This window comes from Equus przewalskii, chromosome 14 (assembly GCF_037783145.1).
Source record: "Equus przewalskii isolate Varuska chromosome 14, EquPr2, whole genome shotgun sequence".
Taxonomy (NCBI): Eukaryota; Metazoa; Chordata; class Mammalia; order Perissodactyla; family Equidae; genus Equus; species Equus przewalskii.
In genome coordinates, this window is record NC_091844.1 from 39,752,251 (window position 1) to 39,773,435 (window position 21,185).

Consider the following 21,185-nt stretch of genomic DNA (forward strand, 5'->3'; position numbering starts at 1 on the left):
ATCACCCTTTTCCAACAGCAGGTTTACTGTAGTCAGTCAAAATCAAAGTGGGCAGAAGATCTCAGCTTCTCCAAGTGAGGAAACTTTGTGGATTATGGAGCTACCTTTATAAATTATATGATTGTGTTTTAACAAGAATCGTTTCTTCAGGGGCCATCTTATTATTGCATACCTTAGGTTATAAGGGACTTTTATGTGCATTAGCAAGGAAATGCCTGATTTTGTCCAAAATTTTGGTTATTAATTGTTCCACTTAATAACATTCCAGTAGTACCAGTACAGTTTTCAAAAAGCACATCTTCGTTTAAAAGTGATTCTGCTTTCTTAGCCATTATTTCTCTCATTTTACATTGTTGAATTACAAGAAAGATGATGAGAGTTAATCCTGAGCTATTGGAGATTTGTAGTCTGTTCCTCTCATGGAATCACAGCTTTTCCATTTTGCTGGTGGATTAGGCTAGGAGGATGGCCTGCAACTTGGTAGACCTGGGCATTGCTACATGTGACGTTACATTAGTGGAACCAAGTCAATTAGCGGTTGTTTGGATTTTATTTTGTAATTAACACAGGCTTGTTCATGGACCTTTGGGAAAGCAGTCATTTTCACATATTGCCCATGCTGGGGTTTAGCAGCCCCCAAAAAGCCTCTTGATTGTTTTCACACATTCTTCCCTCCCCCAGATGTAGTCATGTCACTAAACTTTCAGTCCTCTAGAGCGCAACTCGTTTTTTCACACCTCCTAACCCTCTTGCATTAGCCCAAATGTTAACTCCATCAACACGTTTCTGTTTCATGACGGGGTGTGTGCTGCCAGGAAGGCCCTTTGCAATTGAGCTGGTGAATCCTCATAGAGTACATTTCACTTCACAAGAAATTAAGGAACTTCAGCAGGTAAACCACTTCATGACATGGAAATCGTCATGTTTCTGCAACTCTGTAACTGAACTAGAGTTGCTAATTGTTTCTCTTTTTCTGCTACTACAGAAAATTAATAACTCATCTAACAAAATCCAAGTCCGTGACTTACAGCTTGTTACAAGGTAAGGGTAGGCTCACTCACTGGTAATGATTTCAAAAGGGATGTTTTGTTTGTAGATCATGTATCTGATAAGGGAATTGTATCCAGAATATATAAAGAACTCTTACAACTCAACAGTAAGAAAGCCAATTGAAAATGGGGAAATGGGGGCCGGCCCGGTGGTGCAGCGGTTAAGTGCACACGTTCTGCTTTGGCGGCCTGGGGTTCCCCAGTACGGATCCCGGATGTGGACATGGCACCCCTTGGCAAGCCATGCTGTGGTAGGCATCCCACATATAAAGTAGAGGAAGATGGGCATGGATGTTAGCTCAGGGCCCGTCTTCCTCAATAAAAAGAGGAGAATTGGCAGCAGTTAGCTCAGGGCTAATCTTCCTAAAAAATAAATAAATAAATAAATAAAAATAAAATAAAAAATGGGGAAATGAAGAAAAGATTAAATGGACATTTCTCCAACGAGGATATACGAATAACCAATGAATACGTGAAAAAATGCTCAACGTCATTAATCATCAGGGAAATGCAAATCAAAACCACAGTGAGATCCCGCTTCACATTGACTATGATGGCTATAATCAAAAAGGCAGAAAATAACAAGTGTTTGCAAGGATGTGGAGAAATTGGAACCCTCATACATTGCTGGTGGGATTGTAAGTGCAAACACTTTGGAAAACAGTTTGGCAGTTCCTCAAAAGGTTAAACATAGAGTCACCATATCATCTAGCAGTTCCACCTCTAGATACATGCCCTAAAGAAATGAAAATGTACATCCACACAAAGAATTCTACAGGCATATTCATGGTAGCATTATTCATAATAGCAAAAAAGTAGAAAAAAACCAAATGTCCAAGGATAAACAAAATGTGGTGTATTCATACAACGGAATACTACTCAGTAATAAAAAGGAATGAAGTACTGACACATGCTGCAACACGGATGAACCTTGAAACATTATGAAGTGGAAGAAGCCGACACCAGGCACCACGTACTGTATGATTCCATTTTATGTGAAATGTTCAGAGTAGGGAAGTCTATAGAGACAGAAAGTCAATTAGTGGTTGCCAAGGGCTGGGGGAAATAAGGAATGGGAAGTGACTGTGTGTGGGTATGGAGTTATTTTGGGGGGTGATGAAAGTATTCTAAAATTGTGGTGATAGCTGCACAACTTTATAAACACACTAAAAATCACTGAATTGTACAGTTAAAACAGGGGAATTGTATGTAAATTATATCTCAATAAGGCTATTTTTAAAGAAAGGGAAGTTTGGGGCAAGGCTTATGTGTTCCATATATTCAGACAAACTTTCTTTTATTGTTTTTGTTTAGAGAGGCAATAGGACATATGAAAGAAGGTGAAGAAGAAAAGACCAAGACCTACAGTGCCTTAATATGGACAAATAAAGCAATACAGAAGAAAGACATTGACTTCCTAAATGATGTAAAGGTAGTTAAGTGCTGCAATTCTTTTTATTTTTCTACTGCCTATAAAAGAGTCCTTTGTCTTCTAGTTTATTACCTGCAAGTCACAGAGCATGGGCTTTGGGGCCTGTGAGACCTGGTTTCAAATTCTGGCTTTGCTATTTACTGATTGAATGACTGGGCAATTCCTCTAACCCATTTGAGAGGCAGTGTTGCTAGTGATTAAGAACCTTACTCTGAGGACAGATTGCCCGGGTGCAAATCCTGGATCTGCGTTTCTTAGTTGTGTGACTTTGGACAAGTTTGTTAGCCTCTTATGCTTCAATTTCTTAATCTATAAGATTAGTTAGAAGAATTAAATGAGTTTAGTCATATAAAGCACTTAGAACAGTATCTGGCACATAGAAAATACTCAGCAATGCTATTGTTAGATTTGGCCATCTGTGAAAAGGAAATATAAAATAGAGTTTATCTAATAGAATTGATGCTCAGATTAACTGCATAAATAAAACATGTTATAAGTAAACAAAACAGGATAATATATGTAGAGTACAAATATCTTGGCATATGCTAGGTTTTCCTTCACGTGAGCATGTCATTGTAAAGGGTCTGCCTGTTCATTTGCATATTTCTTCCCACCTCTCCCCACCTCTTCCTGTAAAGATAATTTACTTTCAAACGCAAGGAATGAGCATAAACGGGCACAAAAATGTATATAGTTATCACAATATTGTTTAAATGGGCAATATTTTCTAATAATCTAGATGCCCTACTCGAGGGGACTGGTTTGTCTATGGCTTGTCTGTGTGATGGACTGTTACTACCCAGCTGTTAGAAATTATGTGGTAGATGAATATTTATTGACAAAGGAAAATGTTCCTGATAAATGCAAAGGGGAAAAAAACAAGCTATAAGAGTATATAGAGGGTTATTACATTGTGATTTAAACACACATACATACATATGACTGTGTAGAAAACAAATTGTATGGTAAAAGATACCACAAACAGGATTTATACTTATGAAAAATACAAATACCCAATAGAGAAAAACGAACAAAGGATATGAACAGGCAGCTGAAAAAAGAGCAATTCCAAATGGCCAAGAGTCATCTGAAAATATGTTCCACCTCCAGATTGAAGTAACACTAAGATATCACTTTATTCCCCTCAGACTAATAACACCTGTTGGTTGGAGTGGAGGAGACGGCTCGTTGCATAGTTGTCAGTAGAACTGTAAAATGTTTCAGGCTTTTAGAAAAATAATGGAGTGATGACTGTAAAATTAAAAATACACTGGTCTTCTACCCAGCACTTCCACTATTGGCACTCTGTCCTGTAGAAATAAAACTCCAGTGCATGAGGATTTGTGCACAAGGAGGTTTATTGACTTTGTTCAATGTGGCAAAATCAACAACAACAAACCTGGAAAAAAAGTGAATATCCTTCAATAAGGAAATGGTAGAATAAGTTGGAATATTACATAGCTATTAAAAAGACTAAAACAGCATGTGATCCCATTTATGTTATTATGTGTAAATGTGCCTAAAAATGTTGGAAAAAAAGAGGTAGATCTACATCTGTGACTTGTAGCAACACCCAGGACAGGTTTCCAGGTTCTGAGACGCTGTGTCTAAGGCCCTTGGGCTAGGGCTCTGTTATCTAGGGCCTTTAGGATGATAGTGATACTATAGACAGATATCTTTTTGATTGCGAAATAAGTTTCTAAACCTCTCTTCCTTCACGTGTGTGCAAGTCATTTGAATGCTGTGGGGAAAGTAAACTCATTTAAAAAATAAATTCACGGTTTGTGGGAAGGCCTGGAGCTGATTCAGAACTGATGCTGGAAGGTGATTTTCGTAGGTATAGACTAAGTAGTGAAAGGGTCTATATTAATGGTCCGCAGCCCAAGTGGACTCATGAGACTGGTTGACTTCTAATAATTTTTTTAAGTGTTGGGGTTAAAACAGTTTTCAAATATTCCTATTGGCATAAAAAATATAAAAACTGAGTTACTGCCTCCTTCTGAGAAAAAGTCACTTCAGGTTTACTACAGTCTCCTCTTTTTTAAGGGCAGCGTACTTGTAAGGGAAAAAAATCATTTGTGTGTGTTTATATGTGTTTCTGAAAATCCAGCAGTATGGGGACAGCAGAGTGCAACGTGAGAGTAAATGAAGTGGTTTCCTTTTGTCTGCTAGGAACGCACAGGCCAAAAAAGACACAGGAGTATGTGTTGCTCCGAGTGTTATGTTGGAAGCAGTGCTGGGGCTCATAGGTCAGTTAGTGCTTCCATTGACTGGCTCAAGGGTCAGAGTCCTGGGAGTGACTGGATGTAAAGGAAACAGGAGAAGAGCACTCCTTACATAGTCACTCATTTAAGGGCCAGCTGTTTCTGTACTCCATAGTGGGGGCCATATCTTTACAGATTCTTTAATAGTTCAGCCTTATCCTTCTTTCAGTCTTTTTCACCAGAGAAATGTCAGACCTTATGGAGACAGCTTATCTCGTCAGAACAAAGTGCTTCTAAAATCAATTATAGAATCATAAAACCCATGACTTAGGAAAGGCTGTTGACTCGCTGCTCTGATAAAAGCAGTCACACCGTTTCAAGTGTAGTCTTTGTCAGAACTTGCTCTTTCTTTCTTAGTGGAGAACTTGATGGAGGGGAGCCCAGACAGAAACCTCTCTTTCCTTAGCATGGCTTAAGGCACTCACTAATCATGTAAATTAGGAAGGAGTTGTTCCAACAAGAAGTTGGAGAGGATTCAAAGTTCTTAGGAACCTACATTTCTGGTTAGGCCCAATATCTCTTTTGAAACTTGGAATTAGTTGGCCTTTTACAATATTAACCTCTGTTTCTCATTTTATATCTTGTGACATAAAAGGAAATCTCTAATTGTGAGAAAAATAAGGCTGTGTCCCTATAAAATCTGAATTGTAACTTGAACTGGTCTAACAAATATTGAGAGGCCCTGTGTTATTGTACACACTTATTGTAATTATTATATTGAAACACTACCCTAAATATTGATACAACTATTAATTTTCCAGATATATCCTTTCATGAACCAAATAAATACCCCTGTAAATAAGTGTATGTTTCTCCCTAAAACATGCAGACTATCCATACGCACAAGTGATGCTGATGTCCTGCCTTCTACAGACATTTCTCACCTCAATCTGAAATCCCCACTATTAGGTCACTCTGTTGGGTTAAGAAAAAAAGGGTGAGAACATGTCTTCCAGAAGAGCTCTGGTAAAGTAAAGGGCAGGATGGAATTCCAGAGTCCAAATCAATTTGTTAAATATTACAGCAAAAGAGACCTTGGGATCATTTTACTTCAAAGCCTTTTTTATGGCATACTAGGACTCAGAAAATTAGTAATCACGGACTAGGCTATGAAAAGTCTCACAGAGTTTGAACTTTAGGTGATACAATTTATTATAATTTTAGTTAGTTTCTACCCTAACAACGATAGACAGGGTCCTCTAAAGAAAACGTCTGTGGTGAGCCAGTGTTGACAAAGGAGGTGCTAAGACAGCCTTCACTGGGCGGCAAAGCTGACTGCATGGTTCTGTATCATATCCTCCTCTAGGACTTAAAGATCGACCAGAAAACACCTCTACGGGTCCTTCACCGGAGGCCCCTGGCTGTGAGAACTCGCATCATTCACTCCATGGAGACTCGCTATGTGGATGAGCATCATTTCCGCCTCTATCTGAAAACTCAGGCTGGAACGTATCCTTTCACCTTCTGCATAGCAATAATCTAACCATAACCCTATCGGAGGAGTTCAGGCTGCCCTAGAAAATAGTTCAACTTGATCTAGGAGGGTAGGGAAACGATTAGGTTGGAGGAGAATCCATTTTGTTGTTGTTGTTTGGGGTGTTTTTTCCCCATTAAATTTGTATTTTTCAAAATGACATTTTAAACCTTGGAGCAGCAGCCAGTTTAACGTGAATTTTGAAATATTTACAGTGTCTCAGACAAAGCTGAGCATATAGTAAGTACTCAGGAAACACTTTTGATTGATTCATTTGCTGTCTTTACACATTTTGCCTGTCACATATTCATGACCACATTTGGGTCCTCCCAGCATTTCAAGCATTTGCCCCAGATGATTAAACACTGAGAGTAGTTGGGAATGGCCCTACTTTACATATTGATCTTCACCTTATTTGGCCACTGGCCCAAAACAAGAGAATAGTCCAAGGCTGATCACTTGTTCATAACCTATCCTGCTTTGTGAGGTTTTGTATCAGATCTGAGTTGCTGATTAAAATAGATCATGGAGCTGCCATAGTCTTAGCTTTAATTTACTTTTCAAAGGTGCTCCTATTTTTTGTTTGTTTCTTTCTTGGTTTTATATTATTTTGTGGTCTAATAGCATGAAGTGATAAAATGCCTTCTAGCTAGTATAAAACTGATGATATACTGGGGCTGGCCCATTGGCACAGTGGTTAAGTTTGCATGTTCTGCTTTGGTGGCCTGGAGTTCACCAGTTAGGATCCTGGGTGCGGACCTACACACCACTTGTCAAGCCATGCTGTGGCAGGTGTCCCACATAAAATAGAGGAAGATAGGCACAGATGTTAGCTCAGGGCCAATCTTCCTCAGCAAAAAAGAGGAGGATTGGCAGTAGATGTTAGCTCAGGGATAATCTTCCTCAAAAAAGAAAAACAACAAAAAACTAATGATATACTAATGGATATAAGGAAAAAAGTGTCAAGTTTTAATCACCAAATAGCATTCTCACTATATTGCTGTAATTAGTCTGCCTCTCCTTCCCTACCAACCTCCTCTCCCCTTCTTCTGCTGCCTCACCCCAGAAGTGACTGTGATTTATCCAGCTGAAACAGGTATAGCTTATTTACTCCTAAAATATCCTAAATTTTTGCAGTTTGGATCAAGCATGATCTCTTTATACCATAGTGGGCAGATCTTTGTATCTTTGTTGTTTGGAGCCCATTTGCTTATTGTAGATAGAATGTGGATGGAATTTCAAAGAAATCACAGATTTAAAAAAAAAACAAACTTTACCTAATCCCAGCTTTAGTTTTTCTGTGCTGGGAAGAAATGCAGTGGTCTTTTGGAGAAGCTAATGTCTCTTCAATCTCATTAAAATATTTGTAGAACCAGCTGTGTACATGTACTCAAGGTATTAGCAGGAAAGACTATTTGGTAAGGCTGTAGATACCACATAGTTACATGCAGAAGTACATGAATTTTTCACATATATTGCTCAGTACACTGAACTAGTTCATTTGACTTACACTTTGTCCCTCTGGGTATGAATAAGAAACACTCTGGACCCTTTGACAGGTTATTCTGGGGCTTTTTAGTCATCTTCCTTCATTATTGCTATTCAGAAGTAGCAGTCTCTAAAGAAAGTGAGAGAAAAAGAATGACAATTGTTGAGTAATTAAGAGTTTAGCAAACAAGAGAGTTACTAGATAATTACATGTCTTATGCTTGAGTCAAACATTTAGTGAAAGTCGAGTGAATAAACTTTCAGAAAGTGAGGACATAATATCAGCATATTATGGTGTTAATTTTTTATTTATCTGTAATAAACTTATCTTTCCTATTCAAGTTATATTAAATTTTTATACTAAGTGCTGGTTTATAGAATGCAACATAATGCTGAGTTGTTACTGAATGCTGGTAAAAACATCTTTCAGATAAATATTTTCTGAAGTAGAGTCCTGTGTAAGGAATGTTAGTCATCGTATTAATAACTAGGATTAGTCATTGACTTCAAAGTTTGAAGACCTATGAAGGAAACACAAAGTTGCCCCTTTAAAAAAAGAGAGAATTAAAATAATTCTCTTGCTAATCATGTTAACAAACAACTAGAACTTAGGTTCTTTGATAATCCTTCTGAAGGGCCTTCATCAAGACTAAATTAATATTCTCATTGTCCCTGCCATCGTATTGCCATTGTGTCACCAGGTCATGTTACAAGGAGAGCTATCATTGAGATCACTCTTTGTGTGACCCTGTGGAAACCTACCATCTGGCAGATGTCAGCTGCTGTTATTGAAAAATGGGATCAGAAAGATGACAAAATGCAAGTTGTGGCAAAAAAAAAAAGGCTAAGATTTTTTAGCATTGAACTACAGCTAATTTTAAAAATCCATACCCAAACCTTGGCACCTAGAGATGAGCTAAAGAAAAAAGAAAGTCATGACTTTTGGTAAATTTGATGGAGACACAGGTCCCATATCCTCATGTTGGCTGCTAGGCTGGTAGGAACCGATTTGCCATGGCTTATTTTCTGAGACATCAAAAGTCATAGCTCAGAAATAACCTCTCTTTTGTAACATTTCTGCTTTTGTTTCTCATTTCCCTTTCACCTATCAAATCTCACCAAACAATTGGTACTGCCTGGCTATCTTCATTTCTTCCTTAAACAAATCCCAGCTACATTAAAGAGTTTGTACATGGAGACTTTGGGAGAACCAAGCCAAACATTGGCTCTCTGATGAATGTGACTGCAGACATTCTTGAGCTGGACGTTGAGGTACACTATTTTATTGTGAAAATGCTCATTTGCACATTGAATTCAGCTAAGGTTATGCTTTTTTTTTTGGCACTAAGCCAAATAGTAGTGCTCACCTGCATGGGTGTTTGAAAATGGTCAAAATCTCACAGTAGCATTGTACTGCAGGGAGGGAATATCTTCAGAATTTTTATTTCTTTTTTAAAAATACAAGGTCTCATTTATGATCCTTGCAAATATATAGGTAATTTATTAACTGTGCTTTACATAGGGCATGAGATCTAAACCCTTAAACCAAGCAAGGAAATGAAGTTGTAAGTGTCCTTCATATATGTCCTATGGACTCCGGAGTTCATTCCCAGTCCTGTCTTGTTTTATCAAGAATTTAAGGCAGCCTACTCAGAAACATATATGCAGGTCTGGGGTAGAAAATAGGATGAGCCAATGGTTATTAATAAAAGCATTTCTATAAGGGACCCCTATGACATGAACCAAATTCTCTGCTCTTCTACTCTGAAGTGAAACAAGGTTATATTCTTAAGTAGTTAGAAGAATGGATAGAATGCATCTTTCAGGCAATTCTCCATAAATGTTTTTCCCATTTGAGCATCAGAAAGTATTGTCACAGGCTGTGCTCCTTGACAAATATCCGATTCGGAATAGAGTCCCTCCTCCCCCACCTCCAACAACAAAAATTTAGGACAGGCTAGCATTTTGCTCTTGGGAATACTATCAGTTATAAAAAGGAGTGGTTATAGTTGCCTAGTGTCAAAACAGCTATGATAATCAAATGATTGCTGGAGCATTATGACCTTACCAGCAATTCTCTTGAGTGCTTTCAGATTCGATTCTTATACAGCTCCTGCGGTGCAGCCAGTTGATAGCACTTTCAAGGTTGCAAGGAGCCTCCTCAGTAGGACTATCATGTTGAGGAAGACAGCCTGTTAAAGAAAATCCCAACTGCATGCATCTTTGATCTTAATTTTCAGAACAGCTTAGGAGTGTCAAGGAGTCACAGGCCAGTGTTCCTCAGCCCTGATTGTCCATTAGAGTCACCTGTGGAGCTTTTTAAACCCTCCCCTGCCCTCAACACATACAAGATTGTGATCAGTAATGTTAAGTTTTCAGGCTTGGGAAACTACCCGTTAGCTTATTTATGGGTGTTCGGTATATGGCTATATTCTGAAACAGAAGCAAAATATTTTCTTGGGATTTGTAAAAGATACACACGCACACACCTGCAATAATTATTTGGGCTTTTCTAGTAAAATTTTTCTGAATCTAGTATGTGAAGTGACTCAGATTAATTTCAAAATCACTTTTAGTAAATCATTTCAGGTTTTAAACCTTAAGTCTCAAAAAACAACACAGGTACGGTGAATTAAAAAAAAAAACACTTTCTCAAATTCGGCTTTCTAGGGTAGTTAAGATGCGATTTCATATTCTAAGGCCTAGAACTTGATTATGAGGAGACAAAATAGTCTGCTATTGTAATTTTGTTATGACTTGAAGATCAAAGTTTTGTTCTACAAGAGCCAAACCAGGTTGAGCCGGGATGGATAAATTCAATTTTAAAAGAAACAAAAATTCTGCTGAAGTGATAGGCAGAGATCTTTAATCCTTTTCTAGTTCCAGGTGATCTTTCGTATTCACTTTTTTCACATTTAGTTGCTAACTTACAAACAAGACTATACGTTTATAGACTACTTGACTATTTGGTAAATACACGATGGGAAAATGAAAATGATCAGAGTAATAAAAGTTGCTGAAGCTTCTGAGGGCAAGTTGGTGTTGCCACCTGAATTTGTTTGCTACTTTACTCATAAATAAAATTTTAAACATTTAAATGTACTCTAGTCTCTTAACAGTCAAAATGCACAATTAGTAACCAGCTGAGTAACCAAATACTCAGTGAATTCAGGAACAGGCCTCAGACCCAAGAATCCCATGTCCTAGAATGAATTTTAAAGTGTTAAACTGTGGTATTCAATAGCTCCTCAAATGCAGTTTCTTCTGCTGCATTATATTAAAAAGATGAAATGGATACAGCATTACCAGCAAATGCTTACTACAACACTAATATATTTTAATGACTTGTTTTCTTCCTTCTAGTCTGTAGATGTTGACTGGCCCCCTGCTCTCGATGACTAGCTTTCAAATGTGGAAACAAAGAGGAGAGTTCTCCTGGCACGATGTGGACATTCATTCAGCAAACACTGTAAAACGGCTGTTTACTCACCATAACGGTGTCTTGGAAACCATTTGGATCATGTTGATCTATATATTTTTTAATTGGTTGTAACATCTCAGGATCTATGTTAGTGTATATTGTGTTAAATTGTTCTAAGGATGTCTTATGATTTTTCTCGTTCCCTCTCCAACCCTCACAAGCCAAGCTATGAATAATGAAACCATTCTCTCTTAATTCTTTCATTTAGAGAGGTACGCAAACAGGTACATTCTTTGATAATCTGAGCTGTAATTTCTTTCAGCAGAATTTCCTTCCACAAGAGACATACCACCTTTAAAAATCATGTTCTAAATTTTTTAAATGATGTTGGTAAAAGTTATGTCTAGATTTATGCAGAACAGTATCCTATAATATTTTAAGATATCAAATGCAAATCTGACATCATTAATATTTTCCCAGTAAGCTTCAAGCAAGCTGTTACCAATAGATGTACTTTTGGTGTGATTTGTCACAAATCTTAATGACTTTAAGTTATTATTTTGACAATCTAAAATTGTCAATACATTTCCTGGGGAGGGAAAGTGAAACCTTAGGAATTGAGGCATACTATGGTAAGAGACTTTCATAAATCTTTTAAATAAGAGGACACAAGTGCCTTGAATAACTTCATTCCCAGGGATAAGGTTTTAAAAAATTGAGATTGTATTCCAGAGTGCTTCAATATATTATCCAATTTCAAACATCTTCATCAGGTAGATATTATCATCACCATTTTATAAATATGAAAACCAAAGAATAGAAATTAAATGATTTATCTAAAATTGTTAGTTACTTCCAGATCTAGGACTAGAAGTGAAGTTCCTTGGTCTCTAGGGTCCTTTCTAATAAACCTTATTATCGAGTACCTACCGTGAGAAGGAGCCACTGGAGGTTGTCATTTAAATGCACATAACCATGAGAATTGACTTTTGGAATTTAGATACCAAATCAAGTTTACCAAAATATAGCCCAAGTATATTTCATATGATCGCATATGATTACCATTTGTTCATAAGTTAATCATCAGTTGGTACTATGAAGAAGATAAACATCAAATAAGCAAAACCTAAAGAAAATGGATGGGTCATTAAAAGTTTCGGCAAGGAGTCTCATTAAAATTTCAGTTTTAAGTGTAATTTCCATTCCCTGATTCAACTATCTGAGCTTATTTTAGAACACACGTGACTTGGATAGTATTGGATTGCTCAGTTTCCCATCTCTCTATTAAGCATAGGTCATAGGTATTAAGATGTAGTATTCACTTTAGAAATCAGGAAAATGACATGAAGAAATTTCATATATGAATAAGGGCAAATAACTTTTTGACTATTTTCAATGCCAGAAAATGAGAAAGGGATAACAGAAATAAAGTTTTGATAAAAAAGGTAAGAACTTTTGTGTGAATGTTTCTCAGTTTCTGGGGAAATGTTGCTACATAAGAGATAAAAATAATTGGGAAGATAGTCTTTTGCATGTTTCTTTTTGGCTCAGGGTTGAATTCAGTGGATCTGCAAAATGGAAGAATTAAGAAGCTCCATATTTAGTAAACTTAAATTAGAAGACTTTTATTTCTTAAATTTCTATTTCTGAGATTATACAAAATTTCAAGCAGAGTCCATTAGCTATACTTATTCCAAATGTTCATATGACATAGGTTGTTGAAAATTAACATAGGTCTTTGTTTTATGCAGAACTGGCAATATTAAGTAACCAGAGTACTATAGTTTCACTTTTGCCTATAAAAAAATATTTTGAAATTAGTTTTGTGATCTCCTTATAGATTTGTTTAAATTAAAAGTCTTTTAAATAACATTTAAGAGAAAGGGCCCTTTGTAATTCTTGGTATCTCTTTGTCCCAAATAGAGTTTGTAGCTTCATTTACGAAAAACGTCAACTCTGAATACCTGGAAAAGTACAAATAAATAAATAAATACAGTTGGTAAAATGAAAACTTTCCCAAGTAAGCTAACTGGTTACATTTGCAAACTATGTGAAATACATTTAGAAGTTCCATTTCCAAAGAAAAACATCTTACATAGGCAGACCTTTTCTTTTGGAGCTTTATTCTTTGATTTTTAAGTCCATGTAAGAGAATGAACCTTGATGTATGCTTTGATTTTTAAAAATGGTAGCCTTTTTTATTGTGTAAAAAAGTACTACTTTTATGATGATATTTTTAATTTTTTCATTTTGAAATAATTTCAAATTTACAGGAAAGCTGCAAGAAAAGTACAAAGAACCTTTTCCCTGAACCTTTGAGCCAACAATGCCCCATCACCCCAAATACATTAGTGTGTAATTCCTACAAACAAGGACATTCTTCTACCTCACCACAACGTAACTATCAAAATCAGGAAATTAACACTAATGCTACTATTATCTAACCCACAGACCCCACTAGTTTCACCAATAGTCCCAACAATGTCCTACATAGTCAAGGGACCACACTCTGCATTTAGTCGTTACGTCTCTTTAGGTTCCACCAAACAGTGCATCTTCCCTTAACTTTTACTACTTTAACATTTTTTAAGATTTCAGGCCAGTTGCTTTGAAGATTGCTCCTCAATTTGGATTTGCCTGATGTTTCCTTATTATGAGATTCAGGGTGGACATTGCTGGGAAGAATACCACAGAAGAGATACCATCTTCTTGTATCTTATCAAGTGTCACACAATTTTGGTTTGTGCAGTTACAGATGATTGGGCTTTGATCAGTTAATGCAGTGTCTGCAAAACTTCTCCCCTTTAATAGTTACTCTTTTTTCTCTTTAATAACTGCCTTGTAGAGAAACCATCAAACTTTCACCAATTTGTTTTAGCATTCATTGAAAGATTTTCATGTGACTCATTACAATGATTGTCAAATACTGATTTTCTAATTCCATCATTCTTTTGCATTTATTTGTTGGCATTCCACTGTAAAGTACAACTTATCCTTGTGGATTTGTGGCTTCCTATTTTATTCACTGGGTTATAATTTGTTACTGATATTTATTTTGATTTCTAAGTATCCATTTGACCAGGGGGGTGCCCCTTCAAGCTGGCTCCTGTGTCCTTCTGACATGTCCCCATCATTCTTGGAGCATGCTCCTACCTTCTAATACAAAGACACTCCAAGATCATCTTGTATTTCATCTGCACCAGTCTTGGAATGGGCTATTTCTCTAGGACGAACTGGCTCCTTTTAGTGGAAAATAATATTTAGAAGCCTATTTAGAAGCCTAAATATCTGTGCATTAGGGCACTAGGTGTGCTCATTGCTCTTGTAGCATTGCTGGTCCCAAGCTCTCTCATAGCACATGTGGGCACACATGCAAGTGCACACACACACACACAATTACATCTATAATATTTCTTTATCTACATGTATTGAAAACTATGAGTTTATACCAGTACTTCCTATTCCAACCTTACTCTAGTTTTCTCCCTTTCCATATTTGTAATTCCTTTCCTTTAATAGAAAACTGGCTCACAATAGCCTTAATATATTTACTTAATAGATCAATCCCCCTCATAAATAACCAGTCTTCTATCGCTGCATCCTTATTCCAGGTCACCGAGATGCCCCTCCCTACTCCCCTCAAGTTCTCCTCAGGTTCCACACTGGACCACCACCTTCACCCCCTGTGGCAATACCTATTTGTACCTTGTCAGAATAAACTAATGACTTTTGTCCTGCATTACTCAGGAAGGGAGACAGGCAGGAAATAAGTCAGGAAGGCAGAAAATGAAAATCTTTTAAAAAGACATTTCAGTGCTCTACAAAATTATTTACATTTCAAAGGACAGTTACATATGCAAGTATATACAGCTGTAGCGTTCCATAAAAATACCTGATGTTTCTAAGCAACCAAAATTACCTTTCCCTATAAGGAAGATGCTATAAAGACGAAGAAAATCTCACTGATATTCTTAAATGGCAACAAAATTTTAATAAGAGTTTTAGATTTTTTTTCCATTTATTATATTACCAAGAAAAAAAGTCACTGTATACAAAGATATTACAAAGGTAATAAAATATTCTGTACAATAAAAGGCATTTTGACATTTTAAAAATGATTGTATGTTAACATCACACTTAACAATTAAATAATTCAATACCTGAGAACTTTTAAAAATTACCTTTTTCAGTCCCTCCAAATTCATTACAGTTATTAAGAAGCATACAAAAATACTTAAAACACTCAAAAAAAAAAATAGTGCGATTCTGCAGGATCTTAATTCATCACAGACTGGTATTTTTAAGTGCGGTCTTTTAAAACAGAAGTCATTTCTGAAGGGTTCATCTGGTCTGAACTATGCATTTAAGAACGTCCAATACCCAAAAACTTGCTTGTTTTCTTTTCTGTCTCATCGTAAAGAAATGGGGTCTAAAAACCTAAGTCTGGATGTGAAGGGAAGGAACATGAGGGTGTGCAGGAAAGATCTTTTTCCTTTCTTTTTAGGCTAGAGAAGACATTTCCCATATTTATACAGAGAAAAGAAGGACTAAATGGTGATGTGAGGATCCAGAAACAGGATAGGGGAGAAAGGAGGAGGGATCCAGTGCACAAGTAGAGTTTTGAAAGAAAGACTGTCACCTTTTCCTCAGATACGAAGAGTGGGGTGTTAGAAGAACAGGTGAAAGTGTAAATACATTTAGAGATAGAGGAGAAGCAGGTTGCCAAATGCTTTTTAAATTATAAAATAATTTCTATGATCAGTAAATAGCACCTGAAAAATGAAAACTCCATTGGAAATCTTCTAAAACACAGATGTAGCAGTACCCTTAATTCGGCTTACATAGAAGAAAACTGCAAAACAAGTCAACTGCTTATTTAATTAAAAAAAAAACCCATTTAGGGGCTGGCTTCATGGCAGAGCGGTTAAGTTCACGCGCTCCACTGCGGCGGTCCAGGGTTCGGATCCTGGGTGCAGACATGGCACCGCTCATCAGGCCATGTTGAGGCAGCATCCCACATCCCACAACTAGAAGAATCTGTGACTAAGATAGACAACGGGGGCGGCGGGGGGAAGCCCACATCAGAATAGGAGGGCCAACTGTATTCACTGTACTACACTATATTATATAAGGGAATTGAACATTATCAGATTTCAGTTATCTGCGGGGGCTCCTGGTACCAATCTCGCAAAGATACTGAGGGATAACTATAAACCTAAGAATCTGCAAGAAGCTTCAGAAAACCCCTTAGGGGTCACCTTGGCCCACAGGCCTCAAAAACTGTAATGAATTTATTTTTCCAATGGCATAGCCATTACAGGTTTTACCTTAAATTTGCTTGAAAGCAAATATCAGTTAATTCATTTAACTAAGAATATATTAATACATTATAAAAGAAATATAAAAAAGTATATTTGGAAAATGGGAGCTTGCTCTAACGCTCTCCCCTCAGTCTGTCCTGGGAAATGTGGTGGGACTCTAAAGACAGAATTCCCACTGTGAACAGTATCGGGTCACATGTTTCAAAAGAAGAAACAGTAAAGCCCTTTTAATTTCTATTTTGGAGTTTTCCTTTTATGACAGTTTCCAACTTTGTATTCTACATAACCAAAGTTTTTTTTTTTTAATAGAACAATTGATTTTATTCAATATTTAACATGTCACAGATTCATTATACACTTCTTATGGTCAAATAATAACTAAACCTAGGCTGAAATATTTACTGCTTTAAACAAACTTTCAGTGTATATAGGATTCCACAGGGCATCATAGCCTAGAAGTTCAGCCTGTGTGGATTTATCTACTCTTGAAGCAAAATCTTCTGTACACGCTGGACTTTGTCCAGCTCTTCCTGAAGTTGGGAAGTGAGTTCACCCGTCTTTCAGCTGCAGCTTCAGCACTGAGCATTCATCTTTCATCAGATCCTGAAAATTCTCTGCCAGCTAAACAAGGCACTCTGGAGCCAATACTACCTGTAGAGGAATCCCCTACATACCCGAAGTTTTACACTGCTCTCTGATAAATAAGTTTTTGGACTATCAGCCCTCAAAGATAAAACCAAAAAAATCCCAAACCCACGTTTATAGGCTTGGGCAGAGAAATAGAAAATGTTCATCTATATAGGTAAGATCAAAATGGTTGCAAATATTTAAATCTTGACTCACCATTTAAATCTTACAAGTTAACTGGAAAAAAGTCAAATGCAAATGAGTCGCTCAATTGCTCATTCTGCAGAGTGCCAATACCTGAATACTGACTACTTTGAACAAAACTATGACTGTTTGGATTAGTATCGTTTGATGGTCCTGACTCATTTATCATACTGTTATCTGCACAGTTGAAGTCAGATCCCTCAAATGCCTCTGACTGTGAAACAAAAGCAGTACTACTGGAACTGGCGCCTGCTGACATACTGGAAGAGGACATCTGATGGAGCTGTCTCAAGTCTCTTGGATGTAACACTGAATTACATGAGGGGTTTTCAAGAGTCACACTCACAAGTCTCGGATTATCAGTCTCCCTCATGCTGTCATTACTTGGCGTTATCATATTCACAGGGCAATTAGGCAGCATGTTGGCATCAGAAATACCATATAAGTCAGCTGGTGACATGGATGATGCTTCCACTCTGCCTATGTCATTAGTATTGTTATAAATGCAGGCATTAGAAGCATTCAAATCAGTCACAAGAGGTATTTCCAGGAATGGTGAGATACCTTGTGAATTAGAGGAAAGTGTCCCTGTTGAAAAACTACTCAGTGGATTTGTATTGACTGAGTGTGAGGTGGGGTGGGCCACTGACGACCAGCTTGAAGAAGGCTGAGGCACCATTGAGGGTATGGCTGGAGCATGATGTGACAATGCATTTGAGATGGATACAGATGAGGAATAGTAGGATTCTGTTTGACTTGAAACTCCTGAAGTCCTGGGCATTTCTGTCAAAACCGCACCATGAGAAAACAAGTTTGATTCTGTAGGGGGAAAGAAATGTATTTTTGTAAAACTGAAATGAACAAAATTACAAAAAGCATTATTTCTAAATTAAAACTGCACAAACACACTAATAAAATTTTCAAGGAAACTGATGTAACATTTCAAATAAAAAAAGTCTGCATGTAAAATTATTACAAGAGTCCAAAACTAAATTCTGTAACACATACTGTTTTACAAATACCTATAAAATAATTTCGGTAAGTTATTTTGCCATTGATAATTTCACTCCAGTTAAACCTAGCTTCTGAGGCCCTATAAAGGTATTTTTGAAAAGTGAAAGATAAATACCAGAATTTCAGTTAGTGAGAACCTAAACAGCCAAAATCATTTCACATTCCCCACTTTTAGGAAAAAAATGGAGGGATGGAGGAAATACTCATTAGGGATGATTGGAAAATCTGCATAACTCTCTAAGACATAATGATATAACTTTAAGGTACCACAAAATTCCCAGTCAGAAAAAAATTAAGGATTCTATATTTATTTACATATTGTATGACTGCTATACATATTAAACCAGGAAAAAGCACTGATTTAAGAATGTAAGGAGGAAAAAAGTTATAATTAATTCTAGTTGAATGATCTAAAGCAGAAGCTGGCAACCTTTTTTCTATGAAGGGCCAGATAATAAATCTTTTGGGCTTTGTGGGCCATAATATCCTCGGCTGGAACTACTCAACTCTGTCACTGTAGTGCAAAAACAGCAGCCACAGAAAAGATCCCATCAAACGAGCATGGCTGCGTTCCAGGAAAACTTCTTAATTCACAAAGATAGGTGACTGGCCAGATAGAAACTATTTCTTCCATGACACACTGTAATTAGTAAAATTACCACCATATGAACCATAAGTTCTCAATCCCAAAAACATAATCACAGTTTCCAACAGGACCTTTGGAAGCTGAGATAAACTTATTCAATGTTCAAAGCAGGAAAAAATCTGTAGGAGTGGAAAATACTAAAGAAGCAGTTTTCATTCCTAAGAATGGAATTCTAATATATTGTACAAAGCACTGGTCCTTCTGATCACAAGGAATATCTATATGGGAGAAAATACCTTTTTTGATGAATCTTCCTTCTCCAGTTGATCCTAGGGGACCAGGTCTAGGTCTTTCAGGAAAACTAACAGCTGTGATAAAGTTTTTCCATTATTGAATGTAATTTGAAAAATAACACTATCAGTTAAAATTTGAAAAATCAAATAAAAAACCCCAAAATTCTATTTAAATACAAGTCAATCCAAAATATTCTTACCACAATCTTGCCACAGTTTCTGGAAAAGTAGAGTTGTTTTTTGTTTCTTTGCTTTATTGCCGTAAGTATCTGGTTAGAAAGGAATAAGGAAAGCACGTGAATCATTACAGGAATATGCTGCTTCTCCTTTAATAAACAAACAGGTGTTCTATTCCTATATAGAAAATATTTTAAATAAATGTGCATAATATGGATTTAATGTGTTGCAAAGAGTATCCCAAGTCAGTAATAAAGGGTATTTTTCTCTTAGTGAAAAATAGTTTATAATATTCATTTTGTTTTAACACCTATAGTCAACCACGTCAACTAATGAAATAAGGGCAGATAAGGAAAATGGAGACCACTTTCTGAGTGGGAAGTTTACCATCTATTAAAAGGGCACAAAAGGGATCAAAATAGAACCTTAATTATAAAACAAATTTTGATAAGCAGTTTAGATACTTTGAAATTAATCCAGATTCCTTTCCTAAGAAGAGATGCAAAGAGCATAAAGATCAATCAGTCAAAAATCAACTGAAACCTGGGGCTGGCCCCGTGGCCGAGTGGTTAAGTTCGCGCGCTCCGCTGCAGGCAGCCCAGTGTTTCGTCGGTTCGAATCCTGGGCGCAGACATGGCACTGCTCGTCAGACCACGCTGAGGCAGTGTCCCACATGCCACAACCCGAAGAATACACAACTATGTACCGGGGGGCTTTGGGGAGAAAAAGGAAAAAATAAAATCTTTAAAAAAAAAAAAAAAAAATCAACTGAAACCTTTCAGGAAAAGAAACATAAATTATGAAGAAACATAATTGTATTCAAATGTATCTTGCAAGAAAATGTTATTAGCAGCAGGCTAACTTTAATACATACATAAAACATTACCACCAAAGTCACCTTTTTCATCCGGCAGATATCTAAAATCCATAGATTCGCTAACTTCCTGGTCAGAAGGCCTCCGCAACTGCATTTTCACTGTCACCGGCTCTGTTATGGCTTTGCAATATGGTGGAGTCTTGAAAACAATGGCTACTTGACGGTGGACATCAGCTTGTGAAAAGATACCTTTTGCTTCCCAATCATTCAACACAAACCGAACTTCTATGTCGTCTAGTGAGTAAAAAAGCAAAGAAATAACAATGGGAAAACAAAGTAAAATGCATCGATTACTCTAAAATATATTCTGAATTCAATGGAGCAAACAAAAAACCCAATACATACCTTTCTGAACTTTGTCACAGAGTAGAAATATTTCATCTCCTCCTCTGACACTTCCACAGTTCTTGTTTACACGACAAATTCTTAATTCTGCAGTATTAGGAGCACCTAAATATAAAGGATGTTTTAATGGGTTGCTACCCTAGTAATATATATTATTCCTTTTTGATGGAGAGAATTTTAGGAAAACAATTTACAGGATAGATTAAAGCATTAGTGTATAAATAATTAAGGATGCTAAATACATTAATTATCCACATCTGTCCCTGTCCTTTCTAACTGTATTGCCCAACCTGCTTAGAACCTTGTGACCGCATTTCTAGGCAATGACATGTCCTCTCATTAAATCTCTTTGCTTCTAAATTCTGATTCTTCCAATCCATCCTACACACTCTTACCAGATTAATCTTAAATCATGCCCATATCCCTATGGCATTGCAATTTTCATGCTTCCTCTTATCTGGTCAATATTACCCAATTTTGAACTCTCCCTGGCATTCAAAGCTCTCCATGATGAGGATACGCTGATCTACCTTTATAGCTCTATATCCCACTACCCTTCTACATGTAAAACAGGTATAGACATACACCATTGGTGGATGCATACCTATGAGTA

The 21,185-nt window shown here is 36.8% G+C and overlaps 2 protein-coding genes across 7 annotated transcripts in view; one reads left to right on the forward strand and one right to left on the reverse strand.

Annotated features, from left to right (window-relative positions):
• The window catches only part of PUS10 (pseudouridine synthase 10), a 71,546-nt gene extending 58,969 nt beyond the window's left edge, over positions 1–12,577 (forward strand). For all 5 annotated transcript variants that reach the window (XM_070572638.1, XM_008526013.2, XM_070572637.1 and 2 more), the window contains 6 exons: positions 816–892; positions 986–1,041; positions 2,364–2,481; positions 6,052–6,194; positions 8,880–8,979; positions 11,071–12,577. In XM_070572638.1, the coding sequence (XP_070428739.1) occupies positions 816–892; positions 986–1,041; positions 2,364–2,481; positions 6,052–6,194; positions 8,880–8,979; positions 11,071–11,109 (533 nt within the window). In that variant the 3' untranslated portion in view covers positions 11,110–12,577. The remainder of the gene's footprint in view (positions 1–815; positions 893–985; positions 1,042–2,363; positions 2,482–6,051; positions 6,195–8,879; positions 8,980–11,070) is intronic.
• Positions 12,578–15,096: 2,519 nt separating this feature from the next.
• The window catches only part of REL (REL proto-oncogene, NF-kB subunit), a 34,558-nt gene continuing 28,469 nt past the window's right edge, over positions 15,097–21,185 (reverse strand). Inside the window, exons 6-10 of one of the 2 annotated variants that reach the window (XM_070572635.1) lie at positions 20,573–20,677; positions 20,249–20,461; positions 19,374–19,442; positions 19,177–19,248; positions 15,097–18,099 (exon numbers count right to left, since the gene is read on the reverse strand). In XM_070572635.1, coding sequence (XP_070428736.1) covers positions 17,303–18,099; positions 19,177–19,248; positions 19,374–19,442; positions 20,249–20,461; positions 20,573–20,677 — 1,256 coding nt within the window. In that variant the 3' untranslated portion in view covers positions 15,097–17,302. The remainder of the gene's footprint in view (positions 18,100–19,176; positions 19,249–19,373; positions 19,443–20,248; positions 20,462–20,572; positions 20,678–21,185) is intronic. The other variant, XM_070572636.1, reaches the window with a different exon arrangement.